The 23,339-nt window shown below is 45.5% G+C and overlaps 2 protein-coding genes across 5 annotated transcripts in view; one reads left to right on the top strand and one right to left on the bottom strand.

The window, feature by feature from the left end:
* PRPF4 (pre-mRNA splicing tri-snRNP complex factor PRPF4) overlaps positions 1-4,510 on the top strand; it is an 18,037-nt gene extending 13,527 nt beyond the window's left edge. Inside the window, exons 11-14 of one of the 2 annotated variants that reach the window (XM_017875983.1) lie at positions 2,006-2,128; positions 2,236-2,343; positions 2,434-2,552; positions 3,067-4,510. In XM_017875983.1, the coding sequence (XP_017731472.1) occupies positions 2,006-2,128; positions 2,236-2,343; positions 2,434-2,552; positions 3,067-3,260 (544 nt within the window). In that variant the 3' untranslated portion in view covers positions 3,261-4,510. The remainder of the gene's footprint in view (positions 1-2,005; positions 2,129-2,235; positions 2,344-2,433; positions 2,553-3,066) is intronic. The other variant, XM_017875985.1, reaches the window with a different exon arrangement.
* On the bottom strand, positions 3,523-15,408 carry RNF183 (ring finger protein 183). Of its 3 annotated transcripts, XM_017875986.1 has the most exons (3): positions 15,086-15,388; positions 14,151-14,264; positions 9,084-10,239 (listed from the first exon to the last, which is right to left on the bottom strand). In XM_017875986.1, exon 3 carries the CDS (start codon positions 10,200-10,202, stop codon positions 9,624-9,626), a length of 579 nt encoding a protein of 192 aa, XP_017731475.1. In that variant the 5' UTR covers positions 10,203-10,239; positions 14,151-14,264; positions 15,086-15,388; the 3' UTR covers positions 9,084-9,623. The 3 variants fall into 3 exon arrangements, 2 of the variants coding, with proteins under 2 accessions (XP_017731475.1, XP_017731476.1); XR_001886374.1 differs by lacking the exons at positions 9,084-10,239; positions 14,151-14,264 and adding an exon at positions 3,523-4,167 and having other exon boundaries at positions 15,086-15,408; XM_017875987.1 differs by lacking the exon at positions 14,151-14,264 and having other exon boundaries at positions 15,086-15,387.
* Between the last annotated feature and the right edge of the window lie 7,931 nt (positions 15,409-23,339).

Below are 23,339 nucleotides of genomic sequence, written 5' to 3'. Positions count from 1 at the left end.
TTTTTTGAGATGGAGTCTCACTCTGTCACCCAGGCTAGAGTGCAGTGGCGCGATCTCAGCTCACTGCAACCTCCGCCTCCTGGGTTCAAACGATTCTCCTGCCTTGACCTCCCTAGTAGCTGGGACTACAGGCGTGTGCCACCACGCCCAGCTAATTTTTTATTTTTGGTAGAGACGGTTTCACCATGTTGGTCAGGCTGGTCTTGAACTCCTGACGTCAAGTGATCTGCCCGCCTCGGCCTCCCAAAGTGCTGGGATCACAGGCATGAGGCACCGCGCCCAGCCATATTTGCCTTTAAATTACAATTAATCTGAAATTTCAGAGTTACAAATTACCAGAAAAAAGGATTTTCACTCTTGTCCAATACTACAAGTATGTAAGTTTCCCTTCCTGGTTCTGTAAGTTCAGGGAGGCTAGAATCTGTTCGAGAACTTTTTCATTAAGCTATAATTTACATACAATGGAATTGATTTAAGTGTACAAAGCTATCAGTCTTTACAAATGCTTACCATTCCTGTGACCCACACCCCTGTCAATATAGAGAACAGTCCCATCACCCCAGAAAGGTCCCTCATGCCCTTTTCCAGCCAACTCCCGTTCTGAAGCAACCGCTGATCTGACTTCTATCACCATAAATTAATTATGTCTATTCATACTGTGTGAATTCATTTGTGGCAGGCTTCTTTCTCTCAGCATAACATTGTTAAGAGTCATTCATGTTGTTGCATGTATTAGTAATTCCTTTTTATTGCTAGGGGTTGTTCATTTTTATGACTGTGCCATAGTTTATCCATTCTGTTGATGGACACTTGGGCTGTTTCCAGGTTTGGGCCAGTTGGAATGAAGCTGCTATAAATATTCTTGTACCAGGCTTTTTGTGGACATGAGTACAAATTGCTAGGTCATAGGGTAGAGGTATTAGATGTATATTTAACTTTTTCTAAACTCCCCACCAGTTTTCCAAAACAGTTACACCATTTTACATTCCCAGAGTTCTGGTTACTTCACATCCCTGTTAACATTTGGTGTTGTCAGACTTACCATTTTGCCCAGTCTAGCAAGTGTGTAGTGATCTCCCATGATTTTCATTCTTATTACCCTGATCACTGTTGCTCTTGAGTGCCCTGTCATATGCTTTGCCTGTTTTTTTAATTGAGTTTGTCTCTTTTGTCTTTATTTCCATGTGCATAGTCAGTTACACCACTGTGTACTGAAGAGACTTTCCTTTCTCTGTTGGAAATGTTTCAGTACCCTTGTTGAAAATCATCTGACCATGTATGTGTGGTTATTTCTGTACTTCCTGTTCTCTTCCGTTGATCTGTTTGTCTGTGAGTGATTTTTGTATTCGCAACATCCATTTTAGGGCCTAGTAAATGTATAAATGCTTGATAAATGAAAGAACATAGCAGTGGAAGAAGAAAGAAGGCAACACAGTCTTTGCTGGGCCATTCTTGGGGAATCATGTTATTAAAGTAGCCACTAGGTTGGGCATGGTGACTCACACGTGTAATCCCAGCACTTTGGGAGACCAAGGTGGGTGGATCACCTGAACTCAGGAGTTCGAGACCAGCCTGGCCAACATAGTGAAACCCCATCTGTACAAAAAATACAGAAATTAGCCGGGCATGGTGGCACACACCTGTAGTCCCAGCTACTCAGAAGGCTGAGGCAGGAGAATGACTTGAACCCAGGAAGTGGAGCTTGCAGTGAGCCGAGATTGCGCCACTGTACTCCAGGCTGGGCAACAGAGTGAGACTCTTGTCTCAAAAAAAAAAAAGGCACTAGAGGTTTATAGCGAGTCCATGGTTTTCAGTCAGCACCTAAGGCAGATAAGCTTAGTTGTTGAGTCATTATTTATGTCAGAAAGGAGCTTCCTGTTAATATGATTATATGAATAGTTTCGGAAGCATTAATAACTTAAGCTATAATGACTTACAATACTTTATATGTTGTAGAAACTGAATAAATACCAGCTGGTTGATTGTTAGTCTGATTTGGTTTTAGCTATGACCGTTCATGGCGATTATGGGATTTGGAGGCTCAAGAGGAGATCCTGCATCAGGAAGGCCACAGCATGGGTGTGTATGACATTGCCTTCCATCAAGATGGCTCTTTGGCTGGCACTGGGTAAGGCTTCTCCCATGTAGCCAGGGGCAGCTCAGTACTCTGACCTCTTATGTATGCTTCCACAGAGAACTGGATTCAAAGTGTTCATTTATAAATTATTTTATCAGGGGACTGGATGCATTTGGTCGAGTTTGGGACCTACGCACAGGACGTTGTATCATGTTCTTAGAAGGCCACCTGAAAGAAATCTATGGAATAAATTTCTCCCCCAATGGGTAAGGTAAACACACTGAATGAGGGGTGAAAAGGGGTTCTGGGTTAGAAAGTACTCTATTTCTAACTTCAGTACTGCATCCGATCCACAGCTATCACATTGCAACCGGCAGTGGTGACAACACCTGCAAAGTGTGGGACCTTCGACAGCGGCGTTGCGTCTACACCATCCCTGCTCATCAGAACTTAGTGACTGGTGTCAAGTTTGAGCGTAAGCTTTCCTCCTATTTTAGATCTAAGTGACACAGACAAACAGTATTATGTTCCCGTGGAGTACAGGCCAGACTTTAGCTTAAACTGAGAAGTAGAACAGGAGAGAATTTGACCTACTGGTAAAGGAGCACATTATGATTTCCTTCCCCCTGCCATACCCTTAGATCTGTGGAAAAGCATGCTTCTCGCTGCTGGAAGTAAAGACTTGCATGAGTGCTTTGCTTCATTCTTTCCTCCATGGATGCTCTGAGCACTGAATTCTAAATATTATTCTGAACAGATTTACAGTCAGGGAATGAGCCAAAAGACCTTACTGTTATTTATTCCCTTAAGTCGGCCTTGGGTTATCCCCTTTACCTGGAGGCCTAGTAGGAAGACAGAATCAATGTTGACTTTTTCTGAATGTAGAAATAAGTTTTTAAAAATAGTATGTTTTTGCAGACTTTTGTGCTTTTGTTGTCTTCTCTTTTGAATACCTGAATTCCTCAAGCAATTCCCCTTCTCTTCTGTAGCTATCCATGGGAACTTCTTGCTTACTGGTGCCTATGATAACACAGCCAAGATCTGGACTCACCCAGGCTGGTCCCCGCTGAAGACTCTGGCCGGCCACGAAGGCAAAGTGATGGGCCTAGATATTTCTTCCGATGGGCAGCTCATAGCCACTTGCTCATATGACAGGACCTTCAAGCTCTGGATGGCTGAATAGATGACAGTGGAAAAAGGACTTGAACCTCAAGCTCTCTCTAAGGAGCTGTTTTCCTCAAAAGAGAAGAATTGAAGTGTTTAGTTCTATCATGTTTTCTGCCAATTACCATGCGTAGACCCTCACTAGAATTGGATTTCCATGTCAGCCCCCACTCCAGGCAGGCAGCCCAATCCCTAGGTAATGGTGAACCCCTCTCATGGTTGAAAATGTATTACCTTTTTATGCCCTGCCATGAACTGTGTAGACATTGTTTTTATTAATCTTTTGTTTGGCCAGGCATGGTGGCTCATGCCTATAATCCTAGCACTTTGGGAGGCTGAGTTGGGCAGATCACTTGAGCTCAGAAGTCCAAGACTAGCCTGGGCAACATGGCAAATGCCGTCTCTACAAAAAAAATACTAACATTAGCCTGTTGCGGTGACTTGTGCCTGTGGTTCCGGCTACTTGGGAGGCTGAGGTAGGAGGGATTGCTTAAGCCTGGTAGGTGGAGGTTGTAGTGAGCTGAGATTGTGCCATTGCACTGTAGCCTGGGTGACAGAGCAAGACCTTATCTCAAAAAAAAAAAAAATCTTTTGTTCGAATGCCCTATAGCCATCCTCACAGCACCCAGGATTGTGACTGACTGCATTTTTAATTACTGAAACTTGGCTTTCCATAACATGGTACATGCTTCAGGACTACATGTGACCCAGAGAGCAAGGTGGCTGAACTATAGTCGGGAAGCCCTCGGGTAAAGAGGCGCGTCTCACCAATTATTGGTTAAACAATGCGTAACAGCGAACACTTCCTTTCCCTGGAGAATGGGATGTGAAGCAGTAGACCGCAGCCACGCTGATGGTTATGCAGTGAAGAAGGCTTCACCTCTTCCTGTTGAGTTTGCTTGGAATGCTGGCTGCATCAGGAAACTCTGAAATGAACATTTGCTTTGTCAGAAAATATCTTTTATTTTACTTTGAAGTTTGGCAACCTTCATGTTACCCTAAAACAAAACCATTGTGTCAGGAGTCAAACAAATGTTTAGAAAGCAAACATGATGTGTCTGTTGTACAACCTCCTTTCTGTTGGCTATTTAAAGGATGTACTTCATGTATTAAAGGGTACTTTTATGTTGAAGTAACTGGAAAAAAAGCCCTAATGGGTATTCCTAAACCTAAACCTTTTCTTTATTCCACGTTTGCTATGGCAAAATCCTGTTACAAAAACTATGCTATAGAGAATTATTTTCTATAGTTAAGCATTTCTGAATCCTAGCCATTGGTCCATAGAGGTCGCCTTTTTTTTGGTTTGGGATATAATGGATGATCTCAAATATGGATTACTCTGATTTATGTCTCCTTAGCACCTTGTTAACAATTTTTTTTAAATAGAGGGCTGTTTACACTGTGGGCCAGACTACCAGTAAGTCAGGTCTGGACTCATTACAATTCTTACTTTCCTGTCGTGCTCCTCTTTTCACCTCAACTGTACAACCTCTGAACTCTCAAATTACACAGTAAATTAAAAAAAAAAAAAAAGAATTTGGAAGAAGAAAGGGTTGTCAGAGTTACTAAAGGCCTTCTTGGCCGGACACGTTGGCTCACACATGGAATTGCTTGAACCTGGGAGGCAGAGGTTGCAGTGAGCCAAGATCACGTCATTGTACTCCAGCCTGGGCAACAGAGCAAGACTCCATCTCAAAAAAAAAAAAAACAAACTTTTCATTTGCTGCTGTGGAGAGGCTGACGATGACTTTGGTCAGCTCTGTGCTGTGGACTCTGAATGTGTGATGTATCACCAAACAGCTGGATTGTTTTGTTTCAGTTTGAGACGGTCTCGCTCTGTCACCCAGGCTGGAGTGCAGTAATGAGAACACAGCTCACCACAGCCTTGACTTCCTGTGCTCAAGTGATTCTCCTGCTTCATCCCCTCATCCTCCTGTGTAACTGAGATCACAGGAGGATGCCAGCATGCCTGGCTGATGTTTTTGATTTTTTGTAGAGACATGATTTCGCTTTGTTGCCCAGGCTGGTCTCAAATTTCTGGGCTCTTGCAGTCCTGCCTTGGCCTCCCAAAATGCTGGGATTACAGGCATGAGCCACTGTGCCTGACCTAAACATACTGTGTTTAATCTGATTTCAATTATAACCAAGTAGTTGCATTTCCTATGTAGTTGTCAAGTAGTTGCATTTCCTATGTAGTTGTCAAGTAGTTGCATTTCCTATGTAGCTGTTCAGCTTCCGAATTGTCAGGACTACCCTCTGTTGCTCACTTCACTATTGTTCAAGTATTAATGAATTCTATTTCATAGACTGCAATGAAGAGAAATTTTTTTCTTACCTTTGTAGTATGTGTAAAATAATGAACACTGGTGAATTAGCATGCAATTGGATATAATGTGCTAACAAAGATTTTTCGTTTCTCAGGTTTGAATTTTACTATTAGTTCCCTTCTACTTGTTTTTGTTTTTTGGTTGTTCCAAGAGGTAGCAGTTGGGTGGAAACATTTCATCTAAGCCTTTGACAGAACAGATACCTCGTGGGCTATTTCTTCACAGGAATTAAAACATCATTGTAAGAAAGTGGTTAAGAAGCACAAAGCCAGGCGTGGCATTTGTGAAAATGGCGAGATAAACAGCCCCAGAAGTGTTCACAGAACACTTAGTCCCTACCTAGATGGTGTACCAGGCACGTTCAGATACCTCGTTTAATCTCCACCATCTTTTGAGTTTATTTTTCCCTTTTTATGGACAAAACTGAGGCTCCAAGAAACACTTGCTCAAGTTTACCCAACTAGCAAGTGATGGAGCCTGAATCTGAACTATCATCTGACCATTGGTGACCTTGTGAAGGTTTCACAGGTTCCCCACACTGACCAGACAAAAGGACCGGTGCAGCCAGCATGGCCTGTTTCCTGTACGAAGTCTGAGCTTTTTAGACTCTCCACTTTGTATAATGCCCCCACTCTTTTTTTTTTTTTTTTTTTTTTTAAGAGATGGGATCTTGGCTGGGTGCAATGGCTCACACCTGTAATCCCAGCACTTTGGTCAGGAGTTTGAGACCAGCCTGGCCAACATGGTGAAACCCCATCTCTACAAAAAATACCAAAACTTAGTCAGGCATGGTGGCGGGCACCTGTAATCCCAGCTACTCAGGAGGCTGGGACAGGAGAATCGCTTGAACCCGGGAGACAGAGGTTGCACTTAGCTGGGATCGTGCCATTGCACTCCAGCCTGGGCGACAAGAGCAAAACTCCATCTCAAAAAAAAAATAAAAAGGAGATGGGATCTCTAACTCCTAGGTTCGAATGATCATCCTGCCTAAGCCTCCTGAGTAGCTGAGATACACGCATGGGCCACTGTGCCCACCTTGTATACTGCTCTTTTGACAAGTCACTTCCATCTCTGAGCTCATGCCCAATGGAGTTAAAGTAACTCCCCCACATCCCGAATGGATGAGGAGCCTATTGTTATCAACAAGATAGCTATTTGCATTTGTAGTCAGATGATCTTTCATCCTGTGGAACTGTGGCAACATAAGTATTGCAGCAGGTGTTAGTATCCCAGACCTCTGAGCCCTAAATGTCAGCAGCGCAGTTCACCCCCTCCACTGAGTACAGAAGATGCTCCCGTGCATTTCCAGATACATTCGAAGAGGATGGGGCTGCCCCAAGGCTGGAGCTACTGAATGTGAAAACAGGAGACACCATAATGTTCAGGCAGCCCTCCATCTGTACCGGCGGGTTCCACATCAAGGATTCAACCAACCATAAGTCGAAAATACACTACTGAATATATACAGACTTTTTTTTCTTGTTATCCCCTAAACAATACAGTATAGCAACTTCACATAGCATTTACATTGTATTAGGTATTGTAAATAATTAACAGATGAATTAAAGTATACAGGAGGATGTGTCTAGGTTATATGCAAACACGTACACCATTTTATATCAAGGACTTGAGCATCCTCGTATTCAGGAATCTTCAGGAGGTCCTGGGACCATTTCCCCCTGAATATCAAGGGATGACTGTATATCCTCACCTATCAGAAAAACCCTCAAACTTACATCTTGTCTTATTTGGGTGGTGTATCAACCACTCCAAGGATCTAAGTTCTTTTTTGACTGAAAAGACTCTCCCACCTACTAGCTGGGTGACCTTGAACAAGGTAGCTAAACTCATGGAGCCTCAGTTTCATCTGTAGAGTGGGGATTCAGCTTGCTGAGATTAGTAGGCCCTAGTGCAGAGGCCAGTGTTCCTTCCTGGGCTTTCCTCAGCTCCTCCTGTCCTGAGCTGCCCTTGCCTGTCCACTTAGCTCAGGGGACATGGTAAGATCATTGCCTAACTTAGCTGCCACACGTTTAAGGAGCAAAGCTGTGTAAAGAAATGAAGTAGGCCGGGCGCGGTGGCTCAAGCCTGAAATCTCAGCACTTTGGGAGGCCGAGACGGGTGGATCACGAGGTCAGGAGATCGAGACCATCCTGGCTAACACAGTGAAACCCCATCTCTACTAAAAAATACAAAAAAAAAACTAGCCGGGCGAGGTGGCGGGCGCCTGTAGTCCCAGCTACTCGGGAGGCTGAGGCAGGAGAATGGCGTAAACCCGGGAGGCGGAGCTTGCAGTGAGCCGAGATGGCGCCACTGCACTCCAGCCTGGGCGACAGAGCGAGACTCCTTCTCACAAAAGAAAAAAAAAAAAAAAAAAAAAAATGAAGTAAATGGGGAAAGGTGGAGTCCCAGCTTTAGTGTCATTATCTTTGACGGCACAAATGGAGAGACAGTTGCTAGTCCCCTAGAGGAGTATGTAGGCAGTTTTCCAACTTTGTAATGGAGAATTTTTCTTTATATTGGAGCTTAAAACCGTTTGGTTTTTCTAAATGTGAAATATACGTCTTGGATATTTTGATGTACATTAAAACCCCTGGGGGGAATCTAACATTATTTGCAGCAAATCAACCAACTCAAATTCTGGCCTCTGAAAGCTTATTCCACATATGAAAAAAAACCCACAAAACCTCAAAATGTTATCCTTATATATTTGTGATGGTATCTTTTTTGTACAATGATATCTTCCCCTCCCCCCACCCCGAGACAGAGTTTCACTCTGTCACCCAGGCTGGAGTGCAGTGGCGCAATCTTGACTCACTGCAACCTCCGTCTCCTGGGTTCAAGCAATTCTCCTGCTTCAGCCTCCCCAGCAGCTGGGATTACAGGCACGCGTCACCACGCCCAGCTCATCTTTGCTGGGGATTACAGGCGTGAGCCACTGTGCCCAGGCTGTGATGGTATCTTAACCACTCTAAAATTGTGTCAGAGCCTTAAGCCACCAGGCAAGGTTGAAACTGGGGAAACAGAAATCAGGGTTTTAGACACTGCAAAGTTGCAACTTACCAAGCAACAGCCTGAGCCCCCAAATTCTGTCTGATTGGTTCCTGGAGTCTATCGTGAAATCCAGGATGGGAGCTAAGCCTTTGCCTCTGTCCAGAGTTTCCATCTTCTTGAAGCCAGGATTATGGAGCTTGGGGGAGGGGAATCAGAACTCTACCCTGTGTCCATTCTAATCAGGGCCTCTGTATCTGCCTGGAGGAAGAAAGACCTATTCCTCCAAATCCCAGACTTCCCCTAGTCCACTGATGTAACATCTTTCACCGTTAGATTTCACCTAACGCTCCATGAACTACATGGTGGCAAGAGGTGGTCTCATAGAAGCAGCAGCTGAATGAGCACACCCCTTCCTGCTAGTAAGGGCCATCTGCCACCCCTGGATAATCCTACTCTTCTCTTCCCTTAGTTCTGGCACTCAGCACCAGCCCAGTAAATGGTCGTAGAATGAATAAGTGAATGAATTAATGAATGCAGAACAGTTTTACTGCAACTGGTGGCAAGACATCCAAAGAGAAAGCTGAAAAGAAACAAACACACATTTACCCACAGAATTCAAGCTCACTTGCCAATTTTTTTTTTTTTTTTTTTAGCAACCCATAGTAAAAAGAGCAATGCAAAAAAAAAATGCACTGAGTTTGAAGCAGCTCCAGTGAGAAATGTAACTTGCTATGCGAGCTAGTCAGGTTCCTGGATACCATTGTACAGCCCTTTGGCACAACTTGCTGTGGAGCTCTGTGGTCAGAACTGCTTGTCTGCCCTTCCATGATGCCACACTCACACCCGGAGGTTGCTCCACATCTCCTAGTCCTTCAAGCTTTTCGTTTGTTTGTTTGTTTGTTTGTTTGTTTTTAATTGTTCCCAGAAGCAAATACGTGGTCTCAACAATCCCTGGATTGTAAAATAAACAACACTACAAAGGAAGACAATACCAAATGAGGCTCTGCAGTCACCATGCCCAGCAGCAACCGAAAAAAGTTTGGTTCCTTGTCTGGGAACAGCACTCACCCCACCCCCCAAAGGAACTGCTTGGTCCAAAAGATGGAGAAGATGAGCAACAGAGTGACACTGAGGATGACGGTCATCAGGTAGGCAAAGATGCGGAACTGAGGGTTGCGGAAACACTCCCTCGGAGAGTAGTGGCTGGGGACGGGGATGGGCATAGGCACAGTGGCAGAGGCCGTGTCTGGGGGCGGCCCAGTCTGGCCCCCAGGCTGGGGGCCGAGGTCCAGCGTGTAGACTCGAGGCTGGCGCAGGAAGTAGCGGCTCTTGGGCTGGTCCTTGAGGCACAGCTGACGGCCTTCCAGGATGACGTGGTGCGGCTCCAGGCAGAGCAGGGTGAGCATGGCAGTGTCCGTGGGCAAGTCAGTGACGGGCTGCCCCAAGGCCAGCACCGTGGGCTGGCGACAGAGCGGGCACAGCAGGCGGCGCTGGGCTGGAGTCACCAGGCTGAGGTGGGCCAGGCATTCCACGCAGAAGGAGTGGCAACAATCCAGCATTTTGGGGGTATGGAACGTGTTGTTGAAGGGATTCCAGCAGATGGGGCACTTGGCCTCAAGCTCCCGGCCCTCCTGCTCAGCCATCCTCAGCCACACACAGGGAGGCCTCGCGGGAGACGTCCTGGCAGAATGGGGAAAGGAGCAAAGGAACAGCCATGAAACCCCATCCCTGTGCTTGGCCTGGGGCAAAGTGTTCTGTGGGTGTTGAAAGGTGTCATCACCATGTTTTGCTCAGGTTCAAAAGCGTTTTGTTCTTGATCACCAGTTCCTAAGCCATCGAGTGGAGTCGAATGCTCCTGCAGCCTCCCCTCCGTCAAGGTGAAGGCCTGGGCCACACCTACCAAGAGCCCCCAAGTGAGCCGGCATTGGAGGAGACGGCGCCCCGGGCTTTGGAGCTGGATGCAAATGCCCCTTATGGTTGGTGTCTGTGCCCGTGGCTGCCCTGAACCCAGGGAGCTGGGGATACGCCGCAGTCTGTGGATTTTGCTAGAGGACAAATGTTTCCTTCCCTGCTACCTCAAATCCCTGACTAGCGCAGAGATGGGTTTTGTGAATTCCCTGGTCTGTCCCTCCTATGGGGACAAATGCCAGCCCTCTTTCCCTCCTCCCCTTGAGCTAGAGGGCCAACCCTCCAGATCCTACTCACCCAGTCCTTGGCCTGGCAAGGGGACCCCTGGAAAGACTTTTCTCCCTACCTGGAAGGCTTGCAGAAGCTCCCCTGACCCATTTCCCAGATCAGCCCTCCCAGAGCCTCTTCCCCTTCCAAAGCCTCTTCCCAGTCCTCTGCCTACCCTGGCTCCTCCTCCCTCCCTTTGTCCTGGGAAACCTTCAGGGCACGCACCTGGGCTTCTGTGGGTTCCAGGGTGGTCAGGCAGACTGCACTGGAGGGCCTGAGGCTCCAGTCGCTCCCTCCCCTGAATTGGCAAAGCTTTGGGAGACTGCCTTCTTGCCACCAACCCAGGGGCCTGTCTCCATGGCAGCAGGCACGCAGCACCTGGGGCTGCCAGGTGGCCCAGTCTGCAGCCTCTTGAGCACACCTGCTTGGAGCCAAGGCCAGAGAGCTTCCTGGGGGGCGGGGTGGGGAGGGAGATGGGGGACCTGAGTTCCCCCCAGGGCATGGTAACTAATTGAACCTGGAAGCCAAACACCTGTGAGATTGTGGGCAGTCCCTTCAAGACCTGGAGTCCCTGGTCTGGAAAGGTAGGGTGACAATTTCCTCTTTCTAGATGTGGAGAGGGTAAGGGAGTCTTTTGGGCTTCCTCTTTCTGGGGTCCTCATTTCTCTTCGAAAGTGGCTGGAACCTCCTCCTTGCACAAAGGGGCTGCCTGCTCAGCACTTCGGTTGCTGTGAAAGTCACCTACTTGGAAGCTTAAAAGCTCAGACTATCAGATTCAGTCCAGTCACCCACTGATCTTTAAATGTGCCTAAATAACTGCAAGCAGCGTGTACAAACCTTGCTGCCTTCTGCTTTGTTCTTAGCACACAGCTGGTCAGCCTTCTGAGATCTTAGAGTTGGTCATCCCACCAACCTTAGGGAGTTAAAGTGGGGAGTTGGAGGGACGCGCACTCCAGCCCTGCTTCTCCATTTCAACCAGAAATACTTGGCTTTTCTCTGTTTTTCATATAGGTCATTTGAATAATCTAAAGAGTTGAGCTGCTGGGGAAAAGAAAAAGTTTAAAAACCAATTCTCCATCTGAACTACTCATTTTGCAGATGAGAGACAAGAAGTGACTCACCCAAAGTCACCCAGCTAGTTAATGGTAACATGGGACCCTTGTCTTCAGACTCATGGTTTTCGAAAAGACGGAAGGCTACATCCACACCGTCCACCTACTCAGTGTGTGCTACTAGCTAGATAATAAGTGTTTGCATGTGATCGGGAATCCCTCACAGCCAGAAGACTCATGGTAGAAATCCAGGAACGGTGCAAGAGGGGAACTGGGGGGAAGGGAGTCTCCCTAAAGCCCCTGATATGATATGATATCATCTATCCTGACTGAGTCGATGTCTGAAGCAAAACCTGCTCTTTATACTCTTTGACCGTGGCTTCCTGGTTTTCTTCTAGACCTCTGGCACTGCTCCAAACAGGGAAGGAGGAAATGAAGATATGTGGAGGGAGACGGAGCCCTAAGCGAAACCAGGGTAGTTTACCAGGGCTCTGCACCAGTGCTTTCTTCTGCAGTCCATTCATCCACTCGGTCATTATTGAGGGCTTACTCTAGCCCAGGTGCTGTGCAAGGTATTATTGGGTATTAGGGTGAATAAAATAGACATTGTCTTTGACCTTATGACATTTAGAGTGTAGTGAGGCAAAGAGACATTTAATGAGTAATGGGCAATCAATAAATGCACAGTTTTAATTGTTGTTAATAAAAGGCAAAAAGGAAAATGGGCTTCGGGTGCTTGGTCGCTGCTCCCGATGAGACCACCAGAGAATGTTTCTGCAAAGAGGTGACAGAAGAGCTGAGACCAAAGTATATAAGAATCCAGCCACGCAGAGTGGAGGAAGAGCGTTGCAGGCCCGGGGAACAGCATGTGTAGCTCTGAGATGAGAAAAATTCTTCCAATCTGAGAAAGTGAAAGGAGCCCAGGGTGATCAAGCTGTGGTGGCTGCAGCCAGGGTAGGCAAGGTGGGGAGGGACAGGACGCAGGACCTGTGAGCTCAGAAGCTCATCTGGATTTTATTACAGGGGTGAGCGGTAGGATAAGGTACCTGATCCTATTTCCATTTTTAAAACACGATTCTAGCTGCAGAGCAGAGGACAGACTGAGGGGGACAAGACCGGGAAGGGAACACCTGTTCGGGCTGTAGCAGTGTGGCTCAGGCATTCGATGGTGGTGCAGGTTAGGCAGTGGTGGAGAAGATAAAAGGGGATGGGATAAGTGATATCTTTGGGGACAGAATCAAACCCACTTCCCAAGAAGCAGTGGAGCTCTAGGGATCCAGTTGTAGTTTATGTCAAGGTTCATGACGCCAGATCCATGGCAATTCAACTGGAATCCATGTCTGTGATTCCAGTTGAATTGCTTGACCTCTCTGTGCCTCTATTTCCCCTTGTGAAAAGGAAGCCAAAACTAGTAAAGCTTTTAGTTAGAGCCCAGCACCCAGTAAAGACTACAAAGCGACATAGCACCTAACAACGGGAATATGTTCTGAGAAACCCATCGTTGTGTGAACAGCACAGAGTGTATTTACACAAACCTAGATGGTAGAGCCTGCTACATGCCTAGGCTATGTGGTCTAGCCTGTTGCACCTAGGCTACAAACCCATACAACTTATTAGGTTCTGAATACTATAGGTATTGTAACACAATGATAATTATGTGTGTATTTCAACATAAACTTAGAAAAGGCACGGTAAATATATGGTATTATAATCTTATGTGGCCACCATCACATACGTAATCCACTATTGACCAAAGCATTGTTATGGATATATGAGGCAACGGAAATTATTAATGCAAATGGATTTGAGAGAAAGAAAGGGTCAAGGCTGACTTCAAAGCCACAACAAAGTTCTCTGCATCAAGCTTTGAGGAGCTCCTGAATCCCAGAGTGTGTTAGAAGCAGACCTTTTATACTTATCAGAAGCCTTAAACTGTATGTAACCCTGACTCATCATTTTCCCCCACTGGGAATTGATTCCATGGAAATCATCAAGGACTTCTGCAAAGATGTGAGTACAGAGATGCCCATCCGGGCTCTGGTTTAACAGTGACGTATGGAGAACTACGTCATCATCCGGTAATAGGACATTGATTAAGTAGATTCTGCTCCATCCATAGGAAGAGATATGATGTAGCCTTTAATATGATGTGGTAAAACTATTAATATGGATATATGCCTAGGATATAATGTCATTAAGCAAAAAAGAACCAGCAACAAAACCATATTACAATATAATCCAATTTTCAAAAAGGTGTGTGCAATGGAAAAAAATGTCTGGAAAGATAAATAACCAAATATTAGCAGTGGTTATCTCTGGGGGCAAGATTGTAAGTTTGTTTTTTTTTTTTTTTAATTCTCTTACCTGAAAATTCTAACTTCACTCCAGTAAGCTTGTATTACTACACGTCAAGATCTCCTGTTTCCCCCCAGATCAGACCTACATTCTCTGAAATTCCATGGCCAGAGCTGTAAAAGGCTGTCCAAGAGGAGGAAGGATCATTATTGCCTGGATCTTTATCTGTGCTGCTCTCCCAGGGATCCTGTTGTTTCAGGATCAGCTGGGGAGAGACTCTGGCCACATATCACCCCCACCCCAAGCCAGGACATCTCAGCTACAGTAAATCCTAAATACTGTCACAAAGTCATCTCCTTGGTCTGTGAACAAGTCATCACCAAATATCAGTTGTCTCCAGCATCACTCCATTGTTTTCACCCAGGAACTGGCATTTCATAGCACTTCACAGTTTACAGAGGTTCCTGGCCCTTGCTAAGATCTAAGTGTGGTGATCCATCTAGATAGGTTACTTGCCTTTTAGGATATTTTGTTGTTTGCAGAAGGCCATTTCATACTCTAACACCACCCTGTGAGAGAGGCTGAATGGGGAGTACAAAGTGTGCCGGCTTTGTAACCAGATTTGGAACCATTTGTCTTGGACAAATGGCTTAACCTCTCTGAACTTCATTTTCCTCCATAAAAAAGGGTAATCATCCCGCTCCTACAGGGTTGCTCTGGGGAAGGAATAGTCTATAAGGTGCCCAGTAGAATTACAGAAGACACGCAACTCTGGTTAGCATGATTATTGTTAGACCCATTTTCTAGATGAGGAAGCCAAGGCTCAGAAAGTTGAGGCGACTTGCCGAAGGCTTCCCAGCTAAAGAGTGGCTGAGTTTGAAAGATGAACCCAGTAGCCTGCCCTCCCAGGCCAGAGTTCACCTGCCGCGCGCTTCAGGGCTGCTGCCTCTCCGGACTCTGGGGCCCTGTGACCCGTCCCTCCGCGACCCTCTCTGTCTCCTTACCTGCTCCCTCGGAGCCGCCTCCTCTGCCTGCCTTCCCTGCAGCCCTGCAGGCATGTACTTTGTTTTCTGACTTCCCAGGCCCGAATTCCAGGCAGCGTGGGTGGGTCTCATTTGCATAGGTCTTAGCGGCGCTTGGCCAGCTCTCATTGTTTCAGGTTTTCTTCTTCCTTCTGATGACTTTGGACTTCCTGTACACCCGGGAAGCTTTGGCTGCTTTGTCTTTCTCCTGTGAGTGACTCTGGCTTTTTTCTCTGAGGGGGTCAAGTGCAGTCATCCTTGCAGGGCTCTGTTCTGGGTTCGGTTGATCTCCTGCCATCCCCTCGGATTCCACTGTCCTCTGCGCGCTGACCCGCCTGGACTCCTGGCTTCTGCCCAGATAGATCTTTCCCTATGTTGAGCCCCTGCAACCAAAATACAAACAGCTCTTGCAAAATACTAACAAAAGCGGCCACTAATACAGCAGAAAAATAGTCGGGAGACAGTTGAGCATCTGCCTGAAGAGCCAGGGTTCTCAAGCAAGGCACACTTCTAGGCCAGAGTTCAGTCCTCACTGAGAATCCAAACTCCATTTAACTAGCGATGGAGACTTGAGCAAATTAGTTAACATCTGCCAGCCTCAGTTTCCTCACCTGAAAATGGCCATAGTACCCTACCTACTTGATCTGTAGATGAAACGAGGTAATATACGTCGAGATCGCATAATAGCACAGTGCCTGGCACACAGTAACTCAGTAAATGTTAACCAGAACTATTATTGTTATACTACCAGTCTGTTCACATGGCCCATCTTTTGTTCCTGCTCAAATTCTTTTTGTACCTATTCTTTTTGTACCTATGGTCCTCTCTTCTCTTCTCTTCTCTCTCTCTCTTTCTTCTTTCTTTTTCTTTCTTTCTTTCTTGATGTATTCTTACTCTGTTGCCCAGGCTAGAGTACAGTGGGGCGATACTGGCTCACTGTAACCCCGATCTCCCTGGTTCCAGCAATTCTCCTCCCTCAGCCTCCCGAGTAGCTGGGACTATGGGTGCGCGCCACCATGCCTGGGTAATTTTTACATTCTTAGTAGAGACAAGGTTTCGCCATGTTGGCCAGGCTGGTCTTGAACTCCTGACCTCAGGTGATCCACCCTCCTCGACCTCCCAAAGTGCTGAGATTACAGGTGTGAGCCACCACGCCTGGCCCCTTATTTCTTTACTGACGTTTTCAGCAGTACTTGAGAAATAAGTAAATAAATGTATCTGCTTGGTGATGTAATCAAATGCCCTAGTCCCCTCATTTTGTGTGTTTTTTTTTTACAGTAATTTTTATGTATTTATGTATTTTGAGACAGAGTCTCACTCTGTCATCCAGGCTGGGGTGCAGGGCATGATCTCAGCTCACTGCAGCCTCAACCTCCTGGGATCAAGCAATCCTGCCACCTCTGTCTCCTGAGTACCTGGGACTACAGGTGCATGCCACTGTGGCTGGCTAATTTTTGTATTTCTTGTAAAGATGGGGTTTCTCCATGTTGCCTAGGCTGGTCTCAAACTCCTGGGCTCCAGCAATCCACCTGCCAAAAGTGCTAGGATTACACTTGAGCCACCGCTCCCACATTTGATTTTTAAATAGGTAATATATTTACGTGGTTGACCACGTGAAAGGTGTGATTTCACAGTGAAAACTTTCTCTTCGCAGCCACCTAGTTTCCCTGGAAATCAAAGTATTATACTATCAGTTTGTTGTGTATCTTTCCAAAGATGTTTTATGCATACACAAACAGCATGTCCATGGCGAAACATCTATGTATTCCCTTACCTCCTTTTTACACAAATGTGCGTATTATGTACCCTGTTCTGCACTTTTCTTTTTTCATTTGCTGATGTATTTGAGATATCATTCTGTATTAGTACATGAAGACCTTCTTCGGTTTTGGCCCGCCGCGGTGACTCACACCTATAATCCCAGCACTTTGAGAGGCCAAGGCGGGTAGATCACTTGAGGTCAGCAGTTCAAGACCAGCCTGGCCAACATGGTGAAACCCCATTTCTACTAAAAATACAAAAATTAGCTGGTGTCATGGTGCATACCTGTAGTCCCAGCTACTCAGGAGGCTGAGGCAGGAGAATCGCTTGAACGTGGGAGGCTGAGGTTGCAGTGAGCTGAGATTGTACCACTGCACTCCAGCCTGGGCAACAGAGCAAGACTCTGTCTCAAATAAAAATAATAGTAATAATAATAATAAGACCTTCTTCAGTTTTTTAATGGTGTATCAGATTTCATTGAATGACTGTACCATAAATCACTTCACCAATCCCCTATTGATCGAATCCCCTGATTATAAATATATAAATATTGAATGAAAGAATAATGCGAAAATGCTGATTTTAAGTTAGCCTGGAATTGTGTGAAAATAAAACTATGGACTTTGGGAAGTTTTAGATCTCTAAACAAAATGTCTGAGTAATTCTCCTCTTTCTGAGCTGGAGATGAGAGGTATTTGATCACCGATGGCCTCGAAGTTCCTCTCAGCTCTGGAATTCCCTGCTTTTCGGTGTCACTACTGGTTAACTGAGGTTAGTGGGGTTTCGAGACACTGATTTAGTCCAAAGAACCTGGTTTGTATTTGAGAGTTTGGAATTCATGCTTTCTGACTTGGCAACATAAGAAAACATAAAGTTCATCTACTTTGACCTGATTATGTAATTCCCCAGAAGTATCAAAAAGATAATTTTGGTTGAGTGAGGACATTCATTGTAGTTTTATTTTAATCCCAAATGATTGAAAACACTCCAAAACCCCATCAATTAAGTGAAAAACTACATAATCATTTAAAATGATGATATAGAAAGATTTTCATTAACTTGTAAAAGTGGTCACAGTATACTGTAAATGGAGGGGGAAAGCAGTTTAAAAATGGTGCATGTTGGCAGGGCGTGGTGGGTGGCTCACGCTTGTAATCCCAGCATTCTGGGAGGCCAAGGCGGGTGGATAACAAGGTCAGGAGTTTGAGACCAGCCTGGCCAATATGGTGAAACCCCGTCTCTGCAAAAAAAAAATACTAAAAAAAAAATTAGCCAGGCGTGGTGGCGGGTGCCTGTAATCCCAGCTACTTGGGAGGCCAAGGAGGCAGGAGAATCACTTGAACCTGGGAGGCAGAGGTTGCAGTAAGCTGAGATCACGCCACTGCACTCCAGCCCAGGCAACAGAGAGAAACTCCAGCTCAAAAAAAAAAAAAAAAAAAAAAAAGGTGCATGTTGGCTGGGCACACGCCTGTAATCCCAGCACTTTGGGAGGCCGAGGTTGGAGGATTGCTTGAGCCCAGGAGTTCAAGACCAGCAACCCCGTTGCTACAAAAAATCAAAAAATAAAAAATTAGCTGGGTGTGGTGGTACATGCCTGTTGTCTCAGATACTCAGGAGGCTGAAGTGGGAGANAAAAAAAAAAAAAAAAAAAAAAAAAGGTGCATGTTGGCTGGGCACACGCCTGTAATCCCAGCACTTTGGGAGGCCGAGGTTGGAGGATTGCTTGAGCCCAGGAGTTCAAGACCAGCAACCCCGTTGCTACAAAAAATCAAAAAATAAAAAATTAGCTGGGTGTGGTGGTACATGCCTGTTGTCTCAGATACTCAGGAGGCTGAAGTGGGAGAGTCACTTGAACCCAGAAAGCCAAGGCTGCAGTGATCCCAGATCTCACGACTGCACTCTAGCCTGGGCAACAGAGCAAAGACCCTGTGAAAGAAAGAAAAGTAAAAAAGAAAGAAAAGAAAAGAAGAAAAGAGAGGGAGAAGGAAGGAAGGAAGGGAGGGAGGGAGGAAGAAAGGATGGAAGAGAGGGAGGGGAAGGAAAAGAAAAGGAAAGAGAGAGTATGTAGCATAAGCCAGTTTTTGTAAAGCATAATTTATGTATAAAGACTGCAAGGCCGTGAGGCAAAATGTCACAATATTTATCTCTGGGTGCTGGCCACTCATGTTTTCATGTTATCACTTTCTTCTTATATTTTCTAAGTTCTCAAATATGTATTACTTTTGTAGTAAGAAAGTTCACTTAGAGAGTAAGTTAAGGCCGGGCGCGGTGGCTCAAGCCTGTAATCCCAGCACTTTGGGAGGCCGAGACAGGCGGATCACGAGGTCAGGAGATCGAGACCATCCTGGCTAACACGGTGAAACCCCGTCTCTACTAAAAAATACAAAACTAGCCGGGCGAGGTGGCGGGCGCCTGTAGTCCCAGCTACTCGGGAGGCTGAGGCAGGAGAATGGGGTAAACCTGGGGGGCGGAGCTTGCAGTGAGCTGAGATCTGGCCCCTGCCCTCCCGTCCGGGGGACAGAGAAAAAAAAAAAAAAAAAAAGAGAGAGAGTAAGTTAAGTCTGAGTGTTCTGCAACCAGGGTATCCAGAACTTAAAAAGATGAGCAGGTAGGGCAGGTAAGAAGTCAGTCATGACATTGTAAGCATTGAAATAAAAATAAAATAAGTCATGGCCAGGCGTGGCCTGTAATTCCAGCACTTTGGGAGGCTGAGGCAGGCAAATCACTTGAGGTCAGGAGTTCAAGACCAGCCTGACCAACATGGTGAAACCCCATCTCTACTAAAAATATAAAAATTAGCCAGGCGTGGTGGTGGGTGCCTGTAATCCCAGCTGCTCAGTAGGCTGAGGCAGGAAAATCACTTGAACCCAGGAGGCGGAGGTTGCAGTGAGCCAAGATTGCGCCATTGCACTCCAGGCTGGGCGACAAGTTTTTTGAGACAAGAGCGAAACTCTGTCTCAAAAAAAGAAATAAAATTTAAAAAGTCATGGCCTTTTTCCAGGTCACTAATTGTCTAGTGAGTCCGTGTATTATCATCATGTGTGTGGGTGGTCAGGCTAAGGAGTGCTTTTCCAACACTGGAAAATTTTTCCAGGGAGATACCTGGGAGAGATAGTGAGGCATCTCAGGAACTTGAGAGTTGAACTAATTTATAAAGTTCATGCTTTTTGGGGGCAAGGTCAGCCATCCGGAAAAGCACCTCACCTAAGCAGTACCTTAGACCTGGGTGAGTGAACAGTCATGAGACTCGGTGGAGCCCAGCCAAGGTCTGGAGCAGAGGCGTGGGGTGGTTTTAACCCGTCTGGGAAGGAAGAGGTGGCAGGAGGCAGAAGGATGGAGAAAAGGTGATGACTGCAGCAGGTTTAGAATCCGGGATGGTCAGTGTTTAGCAGGTCCCAGTCAAGGGCGGAGGACAACTCTCCCTAGGGGGCCACCATGTCATCATCACTCAGAGCCTTGCCTGAGGCTTGTCTAGCATTTAGGACAGTTCCGGCAGCTTAGGCTTCAATTAGAGATTGTTAGATATGCAAAATCTGGCCGGACTTGGTGGCTCATGCCTGTAATCACGGCTCTGGGAGACTGAGGCAGGCGGATCCCTTGGGGTCAGGAGTTCGAGACCAGCCTGGACAACATGGCGAAACCCCGTCTCTACTAAAAATACAAAAATTAGCTGGGCATGGTAACAGGCGCCTGTAATACAAAAATTAGCTGGGCGTGGTAACGGGCGCCTGTCATCCCAGCTACTCGGGAGGCTGAGGCAGGAGAATAGCTTGAACCTGGGAGGTGGAGATTGCAGTGAGCCAAAATTGTACCATTGCACTCCAGCCTGGGCAACAGGGCGAGACTACGTCTCAAAAAAAAAAAAAAAAAAAAAGAAAAGAAAAAAGGAAAAAAAAAAAGAAATGCAAAATCTCAGACCTACTCCAGACCTACAGAGGCAGAATTTGCATTTTTACGAGATCCCTGGGAGATTTAGAGAGACATTACAAGTGAAGAGTACTGATTTAGGAGAAATACCTCCAACATATACTTCTTGACGCCTTCTGATTATATTCAGCTTCGGATTCATAAAGGCTCCCAAGAACCTGACCCCTAGGCAGGGCAATGTGAATCCCAACCTGGGGATGGGCACCCCCGGCCTCTACTGTGTGCAGCATCTGAATTTGCTTTGCAAGTCACAATCCCTTATTCAAAACCTTTGGTTCCAAGTGTATTTCAGAATTCAGAATTGTTCATATTTTAGGAAGGTAAGATGATGCATTTGCCAACTCTCCCAGTTCTCCCAGTGGGATCTGGGGCAGTACCCTATATTCAAACATTAATATCCTGCAGTTTATTATGAATATTGACACCAAAAAGAATAAACTTCACAAGATCAGGTAAATTTTGGCACCAAATTTAATGAAAAATCTTGGTTTTCAGGCTGGGCGTGGTAGGCTCACACCTGTAATCCCAGAACTTTGGGAGGCTGAGGCGGGTGGATAACAGGGTCGGGAGTGCGAGACCAGCCTGGCTAACATGGTGAAACTCTGCCTATACTAAAAATACAAAAATTAGCCAGGTGTGGTGGCACATGCCTGTAATCCCAGCTACTCGGGGGACTGAGGCAGGAGAATTGCTTGAATCTGGGAGGTGGAGGTTGCAGTGAGCCGAGATCGTGCTACTGCACTCCAGCCTGGGCAACAGAGTGAGGCTCTGTTGCAAGAAAAAAAAAAAAAAAAAAGAGACAGCAAATAAACTCACCTAAAACTTTAGACACAGAGATAATTGGCCAGACATTTGGATTATAACTTTTCTCTCTCTTTATATTTTAAATATATATTTTTAAAATAATGTTATATTTAAATTATTTTATATAATTTCATATAAAATGTCACACTGTATGTTTAGTTTTCCAGCTCTGTTTTTCACTTTTCATCTTTTATATAATCAAAGCGTCTTTACAGCCTTTTCTTCAAAATCAAGGTAGTTTTATTCTTGGTTGTAAACAGTGATAATAGGAAAAAACAACAGGTATTTGGCTTATATGTGTGCATAAAGTCTCTAACAGGATACACTAGTTGCTGGTCACACTGTTTACCTCTGGAGGGAGCCAGATGGAAGGCAGACAGGGACGAGAGAAGGAATTTTTATTGTATAATCTTTTGGACTCTTGATTATTACTTTGTGAATGTATTCTCTATTTCAAAAATAAAATTTGAAAAAACTGATACATCTTCACTGCAAAAGAAATCAAGAAATATAGAAAGGAACAAAGAAGAAAATAAATTCATTTTTAAACTCAATACCCAGGTACAACACTGTTAATATTTTTGCCATATTTCTTCCAAGCCTTTATCTATGAATGTACAGACATGTGTATGGAGGTATTTTTACCAAAACAGGATGATGCTGTACGATGGTTTTTGTTTCCTGTGTTTTTCATGTAGGGTGAATCACAGACAGCTTCCATGCAGCCTAATTTTAAACATCTGCATTGTTATTGCATGAAATTAGCCAGTTACCAAAAAATTAATCCAGGGGAACTGAGTCCAGCATCTGAACACGCAGTGCCAGGTAACACCAACCCCCTGATCCAAAGCTAGGATTTTATTTTCTTTTCTTTTTTCTTTCTTTCTTTTTTTTTTTTTGAGACAGAGTCTCGCTCTGTGGCCCAAGCTGGAGTGCAGTGGCGCGATCTCAGCTCACTGCAACCTCTGCTTCCCAGGTTCAAGCAATTCTCCTGCCTCAGCCTCCTGAGTAGCTGGGATTACAGGTGTGCACCACCACACCCAGCTAATTTTTGTATTTTTAGCAGAGATGGGGTTTCACCATGTTGGTCTGGCTGGTCTCAAACTCCTGGCCTCAAGTGATCTGCCCGCTTCAGCCTCCCAAAGCACTGGAATTCCAGGCGTGGGTCATTGCACCAGCCACAGTCTACATTTCTAATGATAAAGCTGCTCTTTAATAATTATGTTTTCAGAAGGCCATTTGGAAATAGTTTTTTTCTCACTGTTGGATTATAAAAACACCAAGTGACCTGAGTTCTACACTTTTTTGTGCCAAAATGAAGAACATTAATAATAAGCATCCGGCCAGGCGCGGTGGCTCAAGCCTGTAATCCCAGCACTTTGGGAGGCCGAGACGGGCGGATCACGAGGTCAGAAGATCGAGACCATCCTAGCTAACACGGTGAAACCCCGCTTCTACTAAAAAAATACAAAAAACTAGCTGGGCGAGGTGGCGGGCGCCTGTAGTCCCAGCTACTCGGGAGGCTGAGGCAGGAGAATGGCGTAAACCTGGGAGGCGGAGCTTGCAGTGAGCTGAGATCCGGCCACTGCACTCCAGCCCGGGCAACAGAGCAAGACTCCGTCTCAAAAATAAATAAATAAATAAATAAATAATAATCAGCATCCATTTGCCCTTAAGTATATATATTTAAATCATAAATATGTAAGTAAATGTATACATTTATTTAAATTTTAAATATGCAATT

This window comes from Rhinopithecus bieti, unplaced genomic scaffold (genome assembly GCF_001698545.2).
Source record: "Rhinopithecus bieti isolate Rb0 unplaced genomic scaffold, ASM169854v2 scaffold_9997, whole genome shotgun sequence".
Lineage (NCBI taxonomy): Eukaryota > Metazoa > Chordata > Mammalia > Primates > Cercopithecidae > Rhinopithecus > Rhinopithecus bieti.
Note: the sequence above shows the minus strand (reverse complement) of the source record. Positions and strands in the feature narration are given on the sequence as shown.

What these genes read in the sequence shown, in the direction of transcription:
- RNF183 (XM_017875986.1), bottom strand. Translation starts at nt 10,202, where the DNA reads ATGGCTGAGCAGGAGGGCCGGGAGCTTGAGGCCAAGTGCCCCATCTGC.